This window comes from Phyllobates terribilis, unplaced genomic scaffold (genome assembly GCF_046119375.1).
Source record: "Phyllobates terribilis strain yellow unplaced genomic scaffold, ASM4611937v1 Scaffold_4__5_contigs__length_816908805, whole genome shotgun sequence".
NCBI lineage: Eukaryota > Metazoa > Chordata > Amphibia > Anura > Dendrobatidae > Phyllobates > Phyllobates terribilis.
The window spans coordinates 270,956,140-270,968,319 of NW_027362764.1; the positions used below are offsets into that span (position 1 = coordinate 270,956,140).

Sequence of the window (12,180 nt, forward strand, 5' to 3'; positions counted from 1 at the left end):
TTCAGGATCTTCTGGCTAGAAAAAAAAATATTGATTTGATTATTTGGGAATGGTGTCTCATTTTGTGTTAATGCCAGGTTAATCACTTTGTAATGAGAAGGTGTTTGCATAATTCCGAAGCAGCGGCGTAAAGGGGGCAGAAAGGGGGCAGAGAGAATGACAGGAGGGAGGCAGGTACTTTGTGAATGTGTATAATTACACTCTGGTGCAATATGTGAAGGGATTTCTTCATACAGCCAGGGGTGCCTTGTTGCAGTACCGTCCACTGAGGAGCCAGCCCAGCATATCATGCATTTACAAAGATGATTGTAAGCATGCCTTCAAAGAAGTTCGCTCCCCCGAAAGCATTCTGAATCTTTCACATGATAGTTGAGCTTTAATAGGGTGGGGTGTAATGGAAAACTCATTGGATCTGTAATAGCTCTTCACTTGACTGCAGCCAGCAATAACAACAGGAGCAGCTGGGGAGATAAGAGACGGTGTGTGTATATGTGTATGTGTGTGTGTAAAGGAGAGCCGGAGAGGGGGAAGGTGTTGGAGTGAGTGCACTAACACCGTAGCATCCACTTTAGTTCCTTATTTCGCTCACTCTTGATTTCCCCCCCCATAACTAGGATCCAATGATAGCCGGAAAAGTCAGTAAGCCCTTGCTGCTGCTGCGGAGTGAGATGAATGCAGAGTCGAGAGGTGAGGACAAGGCAACTACTTCAGACAGCGAGCTGAACGAGCCCCTGCTTGCTCCCGTGGAATCAAATGATGGTGAGGACACTCCCAGCAAGCTCTTCGGTAAGTCTGTCTAGGTATTTAATTTGGCTTCTACCACGCCGTCTAACGCGTCCGCGTCCCCCCTTATTATTATTATTATTATGGATATTGTCTGTTGCATTCATGTCATGTCTTTATGCATATGTTAAAAGAAAACGTGATCCTAAAGGGTTCCTAGTCTGGTGATGTGAGAAGTAAGACAAGTCTGGCTCCGATTAACCCCTTCTGGGACTGTGTGGCCTTCGGGGCATGAATATAGACCTCATACTAAGCAAACAGCTCGAGTTTATAAATATTTTGTTTCCCTTCATAGATTTTTAATCTTTGTTTTGTTTTCACCCCGAAGTTATTCTTTTATCATGATGTTGGAGAATATCTGTAGTCCGAGTGTTGCTAAAGAGAAGTATGGATTTTGTTTGCAAGTTGGCCTAAATTGTAAGATGGGTGAAAGCCCCCGATGTAACGATCCCCCTGTAATAAGCGTGTAATGCTGCTTCGGCAGTCAGCGTGGCAGGGCAGCGTGCTGTGTATTCCACTTTTTCACAGGCATTTGTCATTCAAATGGATAGCATAGTGGAAGTCCACTCCAGCACCTGTGATCTCCAATTACAGAGAGGAGCAAAGGCTAGGGTGAATGATATCGCTCACACAAGACAGATCAGGCTTCAAGGTCTCATTTTCGGGTTGAGATGAGGTAATCAAGAAGCATTTTCTGTTCATTTATTTCAGCTGCAGATTGATTTTTTTTTCTAAATTAAAAAAAATAATCTTTTTTAAAAAAACATTTTTTTAGGACTTTAAAACTATCGCCAAAGCAAAAATCTAAAAGGTCATTTTTTTTCCAATATATATATATTTATATAGAATCAAGTTAGATGTAAATTAATAATATCAAGATAAGAATTTTTTGTATTTTAAAAAAATAACCTAAAAAAAAATGTTCTAACATAGTTGTTAACAAACTTTGCTGCAAAATTGTAAAAGGAAAATGTTAATTACTCGGTTCGTTATATGTCAAACAAATGAGTAGAAAAGAATTTCACATAACGCATCTTTTTGATGTTTTTGTAAAGTGCTATCGTTATTACTTTTATAGGTAGAATAGAAGATATTTTGATTTAAAAAAAATCATATTTCTCCTGGACTTGGCATACAATTTTTGTTTAAAAATAAATAATTCTTATATAAACTACTATAGTCATCACTTGTACCTGTTCCCACATCCCTTCTCATAGTACCCCATATCTCATAAATAATACTATACTTTAGTGTGTCCTTGGGAAGAGCGTGTTTAATAGTCTTACTTTTATATGTACTTTTATATGTCTCATAGGGTTAGTTAATAATCTCTGTTGTGATTGTTAACTTTTTTCGGTGGGTAAAGTGATGTATGTTACTGTGGTTTTAGGGAGCGTAAGGGGTGTAGTGTATTGTGTATATGTGGACTTTGTGGTGCATGACTACATACATTGCAGTGGACGATTTAGATCATGGTATTTAAAGTGCTTTCATTTAATTAAATCAGGCAACAAATAAAATCAGTTTTTTTATTAAATATACCTTATGTTATAATAAATGAATGGGCTTAATAATTAATTTACTACATGACAGCAGTAAGCAGTATATTGAAGCTGTCCAAAGGGTTGATTCTCTATGCACACATATGCGGTTACTTGCTAAATGATTACTTACCAAGAACTTTACATATGGGTTTACATGTGTGTGGATGGATAGATAGCTATATGGATAGATAGATAGATAATAGATGTGAGATAGATAAATAGTGAGTAATGAAATGGTTAGATATATGGATAGGTAGATAGATAAATAGAAAGATAGATAGATAGATTGACAGAAATATAGATAAATATTAGATTGAAATTTAGATAGATAAATACTGTATGAGATAGATAAATAGATAGATAAATAGATATTAGATTGATAGATATTAGATTAATACACAGATATTAGATAGATAGATATAGACTTGTGTTATAGAGGGAAGTATTACTTCTTAATGCATTAAATAAGCAGACGCCATAAATCCATGTATAGTGCTGAGTGGCGAGAGATGACTCTCTCTCTCTCTCTCTATATATATGTATATAAAGTATACTCCAGCACATGTTCATGATATCCTGTCCCGCTACTATATCAGTTCAGCAATGATGCAGATTACCAACCCCCCCTGTACGTGCGTCCTCTTCTATTTACCATGGGAAGCCATGTTAGTATAAGGGACAATGCCCACGTGTGGCGGGGAAGTGGTTAGGAAGCTGCCACTTGCAGGATGGCTTCTTTATGGATCCATTATCCTGCCAATCATTTTTACACACATTTACTAACTAGGAAATATTTTCTTTTTTTGATTCACAAAATTTGAAATGTAAAACCAAAACTATTTAAAATGTTAAGTATTTGGTGACATGCAAGCTGCTGGGTGGATATCAGCAAGGTCTTTCTATGAATCCTTTACAATAGACCGTCCTGTTATTTGTACATATGTTGCCATGCTTGCATACTGGAAGGACGTGCCATGTGTGAGACGACTGGTGGTCTTAGTGCTGAATGTGTGCTGCGATATTTCGGTAAAGTGCAGAGTCTAAAAATCCTTCCGACAGGACATTGCTTTGTCTGAGGTGCTGGGGGTTAAAAATGTGGAAATCACATAGATCTCCCTCTCCCATGTAGTTCCTTATATGAGATGTTAACACTATCTCAGAGGGACAGTTGTAAGGAAGAAGCTGGAAAGGCTTCAGGGCAAAGTGTGCAGCATAATAACATTCTGCTAAAGTTAGGAATACTTTGTAGGACGGAAATGCTGATAGTTCGCTTTACAGCGTTGCAGTCCACAAAAGAGCTGTAGTAATATGAAGTATACTATATTCCATGGGGACCTGCATCAGTCTCATGGTGCCCACACCACGGACAGCATTACATCTTGACAGAATCCTTCTTTACAGAGGGTTTAAGAGAAAACAGTTTTAAAAACTGAGGTGGTCACGGGGAGACGAGTCCGGGCCTGGCGACAAGGGTCCATCGGGCGGCACCCCTTTTATTCCCACCACCCTGCTCAGCTTGATTGATAGGTTTCAGTCTATATTCTTGATCCTAAAACTATGCTCAGAAGCACGGCAGCTCATGAGATGTCTGTAACAAGGGAACCTGTCAGGATGTCCTGCTGTCCGTCATTTAGGCATCATGAAGTACTGACGGGCTCCTTTAATGGGGGGGTTCCAGCCACTAGTTGTGGTCTCACACTAAGAGCTCATGGGATGTATATATACCACAAGAAACGTGTTTTACATCTATGCAGCCGCTGTCACAATAAACTTCTGGCTACAATGAAGATTTACATTTATAATGACTCCAAATATCCAAAGGGCTGAGTTTTGTGGAGAAGGTCTTACATGTAGTATATGCAGATGGGTGCACTCTTGTCCTTGTCAGTGAATTCTCCGGTGCTTTGCTAAGGCAATAAACACACAGATTGTTTTTTCTGCTTTTGTATTATATACATAAAGACTGAATGAAAAGTGTAGGTGGAGACGAGTATATTGTAATGACAATGAATACTTTGTGTAATATGTCAGGATAGGAACTCATGTGATGTGATGATGGTTTTAATAGCATATAACATAACCACTTATTTAAAATACGGCGTATAGCTGTTTTCTAGCTGTCTGGGAAAATACAATGCGCAGCTAGTAGGCATCATCGCTGTCTTGCAGCTCTGAGGCCATAAGTTCATCCAGGGTAATATCTCCGCAGAGTTTCCATGTCCGCACAGGGTCATGGCTGCACGGTTTCCTCCTACAATGCTCAGACGCACTACTAGTACCATAGGCATAGAGCGAGCACAGTGCTGGGCTCCTAGGTGACTGTACCTGCCTGTGGTAGGGCAGCTACATATTAGGGCAGAGAGCAACGGGATTTTAGATCTTTGCTCTAGATGTTTCCTATTAGTTAGATTTCTAAATTACCCGTTTTATTGGTCCTTTCAGTAATGCAAAGGCTATTACTTACTGCTGGTTCATGACATTTCCAATGTAGGGTGCAGGAATATATTGAATATACACATATATATATATATATATATATATATATATATATATATATATATATATATATATATATATACACTGTATATGCATACATATGTAGAATATATAACTATATATGTGTGTGTGTGTGTGTATGGTGTAAACAAACATGCAAACAATATAGGCATGGATCCATATCCATAAACAAATGTCCAGTATAATCCCATATTTTTATACATACACTCAAATGCACATATATAGAAAGGATGAGCGAATATTCCAATATACATAGTAGCGCAAGCAATAAATACACACACCAGTAAACACATTATATACTAATTAATGCATTCAGTATAAGCACAGATCCAAGTAAATAGTTATAAACACACCAATATATTTTATATTATGTGTGTGAGTATACTGTTTGTGAGTTTATGAGTTATAATACACACACATGTATATATACTGTACACAGATAACCTACACACGTATATATTTATGTATGTGAGTGTGTGTGTATGTATATATATACAAACATACACCCACACACAAAAAAAAATATATATATATGTGTGTAGGATATCCGTCCATAGTATGCGCATATATATATATGTATATATATACATGAGTGTGCACTATGTTTGTTAGTGTGTTTGTATATGTATATGTATAGATATATACATACATACACACACAGACATACAAAATTATATATATACTGTATATATATATACACACACATACACTCACATCTATATACTGTACACATACTCACATACATAATTTTATATATATATATATATATATATACACACATATACACTCACATCTATATACTGTACACATACTCACATATATAATTATATATATATATATACACACACATACACTCACATCTATATACTGTACACATACTCACATATATAATTATATATATATATATACACACACATACACTCACTTCTATATACTGTACACATACTCACATACATAATTATATATATATACACACACTCACTTCTATATACTGTACACACTCACATACATAATTATATATATATATATATGCTCACACATCTATATACTGTACACACACTTACATACATAATTTTATATATATATATATATATATATATATATGCTCACACATCTATATACTGTACACACACTCACATAATTATATATATATATACACATTAACATCTTTATACTGTACAAGCACACTTACATAAATATATATATATATACACATACACTCACATCTATATACTGTACACACACATACATTATATATATATATATATATATATATATGTTTATACTGTACACACATTATATAAATACACACACATCTATATACTGTACACACACATACATTATACATACACACATCTATATACTGAACACATACATTACATATACACACACATCTATATACTGTTCACACAATATACTGTATATATATACACACACACACATCTATATACTGTACACACATATATAATCACACACATGTATATACTGTACACACATACATTCTATATATATATATACATACACACATGTATATACTGTACACACATACATTATATATGCACACACATCTATATACTGTAAACACACATACATTATACATACACACATCTATATACTGTACACACACTCACATACATTATATATATACATGTATATGTGTATATATATATATATATACACACACATCTATATACTGTACACACATGAGTTCAGATGTAAAATAACCACCACAACTATAAGTTTCCGCTAACAGGCCCTTCTTTTTGTAGGATATTTGTGTTGTGATAGCGTAAATCTACAGGTATAATGTTTTGATTTGTTAGTTATGACAAAGGTTATTGTATATTTTTATGGGTTTTCACAATTTATGTGCAAAATATAGTTTGAAGCCAGGTAATGTGCAGGTTGTGGTCACAACGGCTATTTTGAGCTGCTAATGGCACATTTGGACATAATAATACATAAACTGCACCTGCAAGTAAAATCTGTGCACAGCATGGGGCCAGGACATGCTGGAGAAAGGCAGATTTGAAGAAACCCTTTCTGTAAATGTACACGAGAGTACAGGAAAATAGCCATCTGCATGTAATGTGACCTGGCTGCACCGTGCCGTATGTGATGGGCACTAACAGTGTAAGTGACAGGTGGCTATATAGTGGTCCTCTGGCTGGGAACTACTTGTATTCTGGTTAGGTGGGTGAAGATATAACTACATTGGTCTTTTTTGTTGTAACCACCCAATTTATATTGTGGGACAGACTATACCCCAGTGATCTTAAAGCAGGACTATAGGAGACGATCCGCCAAGGCTTCCTAATTTCAATATTTTGTGTCTGTTACCAAATAGTTCTTTGCAATTAATAAGTTTACTGTCCACCATCTGCATGACTTTATTGGAAGCTTGTGGCCGGCTTATAAACAGCCAACATAAACAATCAGAGCTGCAGTGGAAAGCATAGAGGATGACAGGACAATAACCTGAGCTTGTGCTGATACAGAAGGTGGATTTGAAACCTTTTCAGAATCCCATTCATCAGGGTTTCTTAGCTTTGGTCAGTGATCACAGAGCTGACATTGAAGAAAAATTACAGCACATGTAGACCCTGTTCACACTGTACTTCCGCACTGCATTTGGGGAATTCCGCTGTGATCCCCGTAAAAGCAAGGTTAATCTGAATCCTGTTTTTAAGGGTATTCCGGCTGAATCAGGTGGAATCCCCCAAATGCACTGCAGAAACCTGGTGTGCAGGTCGCCTTACACCACCCAGATATACTGACATAATATATATTCCAAAGATATACTGATAGGGAATTTAGATTGTGAGCCCCAATGGGGACAGTGGCCATAATGTCTGTAAAGCGCTGTGGAATTAATGGCGCTATATAAGTGAGTAAAATAAAATAAATAAAAATATTAAAAGTCCAAATCTGTGCATTGGCATATACCCCAGTGTATTGCAACTGAGTGTAGAAACACTTTAACCCCTTTAAAGCCAAGACGTACTAATACGTATCTGCGCCCTGGGCTTTAAGAGCCTGATACGTATTAGTATGTTTTTGCAATCGCGCCCGCACACAGGCTGTGCGGGCGCGATCACCGCCGGGTGTCAGCTGATTGTCACAGCTGACACCCTTACTATGTGCAGGGAGCGGTCGCAGCATTGCGGTGGCAAGGGGAGGTGATCGCAATATTCACCTCCTCTTCCGGCCTCCAGCGCTGTCTGCCGCGGCTTCCCGGATGTTGCCATGACGACCCGATGTCGTCAAGACAACATCTGGGTCACCAGACAGCAGGAAGATATTTTGGTCATGCGCAGTGCATGACCAAACTATCTTCTCCCTGTGCAGCGCTGACAGCCTGTATAGCACAGGAATGGTGCTGCATTCCTGTGCTATACAGGTGATCAGAATAAAAAAAGTGCAAGTCCCATAGTGGGACAAAGTATAAAAGTAAAAAAAGTGTCAGAAGGTGAAAAAAAAAACATTGTAAAAATATAAAAAAATAATCCACCAAAAATAAAAATATAATGTACCCATCAATAAATATTATTCTGAAAAAAAAAAATACACATATTTGGTATTGCCACGTCCGGAACTACCTGACCTATAAAATTGTCCCACTAGTTAACCCCTTCAGTGAACACGGTAAAAAAAAAAAAAAACAAAGCAAAAAACAATGCTTTATCATCATACTGCCAACGAAAAAATGGATTAACACGCGATCAAAAAGACTAATATAAGTAAAAATGATACCGCTGAAAACGTCATCTTGTCCCGCAAAAAACAAGCTGCCATACAGCTCCATCAGCCGAAAAATAAAAAAGTTATAGCTCTCAACATAAAGCAATGCAAAAAAATATTTTTTTCTATAAAATTGCTTTTATTATGTAAAAGCGCCAAAACATAGAAAAACTATATAAATGTGGTACCGCTGTAAACGTACTGACCCGATGAATAAAGCTACCTTATCAATTTTACCACATGCAGAACAGAATAAAAACAAAAAAACAATTCCTGAATTGTTGGTTTTTGTTTATTCTGCCTCCCAAAAATCGGAATAGAGAGCGATCAAAAAATGTCACATGCCTGAAAATGGCACCAATAACAACGTTAACTCATCCCGCAAAAAACAAGCTGTCACATGACTCTGTCGGCCAAAATATGGAAAAATTATAGCTCTCAAAATACGGCGATGCAAAAACTACATTTTACAAAAAAATGCGTCTTTTAGTGTGTGACAGCTGTCAATCATAAAAACCCGATATGATTCTGGTATCTCTGTAATCGCACCGACCCGAAGAATAAAGTAGTTTAATCACTTATACTGCACGAGGAACGGCGTAAAAAATAAACTCTTGGGTTAGGGTTAGGGTTGTGCTAGGGTTAGGGTTGGGTTTAAGGTTGTGCTAGAGTTAGGGTTGGGCTAGGATTTGGCTAGGGTTAGGGTTGGGCTAGGGTTAGGGTCAGGGTTGGGCTAGGGTTAGGGTTGGGGTTAGGGTTAGGCTAAGGTTGGGCTAGGGTTGGGCTAGGGTTAGTGTTGGGCTAGGGTTAGGGTTTTCAAAAGTAAAAATAAAAAAAGGAGACGATATGGCAACTAGTGTTGAGCGCAAGTGCTCGCTACTTGAGTTTGCTCGGGTATGCATTGGATATCGCGGGTGCTCGAGTCTCCGCCCCATATGCTTCACGGACAAAAACTCGCGGGGATTGCCTGCCATGCACGAGCGATCCCGGCATGTTTTTTTTTGGGTGTCTAATAACCGTGAAACATGCGGGCGGGGACTCTAGCATGTCACTCGAGCACCCGTGATACATGGTGCATACCTGAGTACCTGATGCAAACTCAAGTAGCGAGCACTTGCGCTCAAGACTAATCACAACTTATTCAATATTTTGACCTAATGTTATCAAATTCTGTGTCGTACCTCTGGGTTCAAAATGTTCACTATACCCCTTGATAAAATCCTTGAGGGGTGTAGTTTCCAAAATGAGGTCACTTGTGGGGGGTTTCCAGTATTTAGGTACATCAGGGGCTCTCCAAACGCGACATGGCGTCTGCTCTCGATTCCAGCCAATTTTGCGATCAAAAAGTCACACAGTGCTCCTTCCCTTCTGAACTCTGCCGTGCGCCCAAACACTGTATTTTCCCCACATATGGGGTATTGACTAGAGATGAGCGGTGTTCGACTAGAACTGTTCGCCAATCTCAAATTCGAGCTGTTTTGGGCGGTGTTCGAGTTGTTCGACGAACCCGAACGATTTGCAAAAAATTCGGCTGTTCGAGGTTATGTTCGATAACTGTTCGTGCACCAAAAGCGTGTCCTGCATGTCTGGCGTTATTTAGAGCACCAATCATGCAGGGATTGTCTGCCACTCACTATAATGCCACAGCCATGGTGGTTGTGGCATTACAGTGATTGCCCAAATCGATGGGAACAGTGCCAACAGTGAAACATGAAAAGCCGGCAATTCAGCAGCGGCATACACCTGTACCCGACAATTTAGAACCGAAAGAATAGAGCTTCACACATAGATTAGATAGATATAAACATGTCAGCCACATATATACGAAGTACAGTGAAAGTGCTGCTTACTGTACTTGTCATTTAGCGTAAAGGATTTATCAAAAAAAATAATAGTGTTTTCATGCACCGTCTCTTTAAAAAAGCCGGCCGGCAATTCAGCAGCGGTACCCGACAATTTATAACAGACAGAATAGAGCTTCACACATAGATTAGATAGATAGAAACATGTCAGCCACATATATACGAAGTACAGTGACAGTGTTGCTTACTGTACTTGTCATTTAGCGTAAAGGATTTATCAAAAAAAATAATAGTGTTTTCATGCACCGTCTCTTTAAAAAAGCTGGCCGGCAATTCAGCAGCGGTACCCGACAATTTATAACAGACAGAATAGAGCTTCACACATAGATTAGATAGATAGAAACATGTCAGTCACATATATAATAAGTACAGTGATAGTGTTGGTTACTGTACTTGTCATTTAGTATTAAAATAAAGGATTTATTATTAAAAAAATTGGCGTGGGGTTCCCCTTAATTTTAGGCTCTAGCGGAGGTTAAGCAGACGGCTGGGGCAGATGTTTGAAGCCTGGGAAGGGGGTAATACCCACGGAGCTTCCCAGGCTACTAATATCAGCCCCCAGCTGAATACATAGCCTTTACTAGCTATTAAAATGGGGGACCCCCCCAAAAAAATGACGTGGGGTCCCCCCTAATTTAATAGCTAGCAAAGGCTAGGCAGACAGCTGGGGGCTGATATTAATAGCCCAGGAAGGGAGCCATGAATATTGGCCCCCTCCCAGGCTAGAAACACCAGCCGTCAGCCACCCCAGAAATGGCGCATTCATAGGATGCGCCAATTCTGGCACTTAGCCTCGCTCTTCCACGCTGCCCTGGTGCGGTGGCAGGGGGTAATAGGGTTGGGGTTGATGTCAGCTTATAATGCCAGCTGACATCAAGCCCAGGTTAGTAATGGAGAGGCGTCTATAAGACACCCCCATTACTAACCCCATAGTCAAAGTTAAAAAAAACACAAACACCCAGAATAAAGTCCTTTAATTGAAATAAAGACACAATCCTTTATTGTTCTAAATTAAACCATACTTACCGTCACGCCCATTCCAGCTGAAGCCAACGATCTCCTGCAATAAAAGAAAAATAATAAAGCAACCTCATCCTTACCTTTCCATGGTTCCCACGACAGCTTCAGCTCTGCTACATCGAGATGACAGGCTGGACCGCAGCAGAACGCTGCCATCCAGCCTCTCATCCCGCAGACACTGAGAAGCGCAGGCTTGCTTGCGCTGCTCAGCGTCTCTCTGTGACGACATCCAGATGAGCCGAGTTCATGTCCAATGAACTCGGCTCACCTCATGCACGTCACTGACAGCGTGGGAAAATTCTCACGCTGAAGCGGTGAGTGCAGGAGAATTCTCCCACGCTGTCAGTGACGTGCATAAGGTGAGCTCATGTCCAATGAACTCAGCTCACCTCCTGCACGTCACTGACAGCGTGGGAGAATTCTCCTGCACTCAGCGCTTCCGCGTGAGAATTCTCCCACGCTGAAGCGCTGAGTGCAGGAGAATTTTCCCACGCTGTCAGTGACGTGCATAAGGTGAGCTCATGTCCAATGAACTCAGCTCACCTCCTGCACGTCACTGACAGCGTGGGAGAATTCTCCTGCACTCAGCGCTTCAGTGTGAGAATTCTCCCACGCTGAAGCGCTGAGTGCAGGAGAATTTTCCCACGCTGTCAGTGACGTGCATGAGGTGAGCCGAGTTCATTGGACATTAACTCGGCTCATCTGGATGCCCT

The 12,180-nt window shown here is 39.4% G+C and overlaps 1 protein-coding gene across 2 annotated transcripts in view; it reads left to right on the forward strand.

The window, feature by feature from the left end:
* Positions 1 to 214: 214 nt before the first annotated feature.
* Positions 215 to 12,180, forward strand: part of POU6F2 (POU class 6 homeobox 2) — a 758,703-nt gene continuing 746,737 nt past the window's right edge. For both annotated transcript variants that reach the window (XM_073678261.1, XM_073678262.1), the window contains exons 1-2: positions 215 to 308; positions 615 to 786. In XM_073678261.1, the coding sequence (XP_073534362.1) occupies positions 303 to 308; positions 615 to 786 (178 nt within the window). In that variant the 5' untranslated portion in view covers positions 215 to 302. The remainder of the gene's footprint in view (positions 309 to 614; positions 787 to 12,180) is intronic.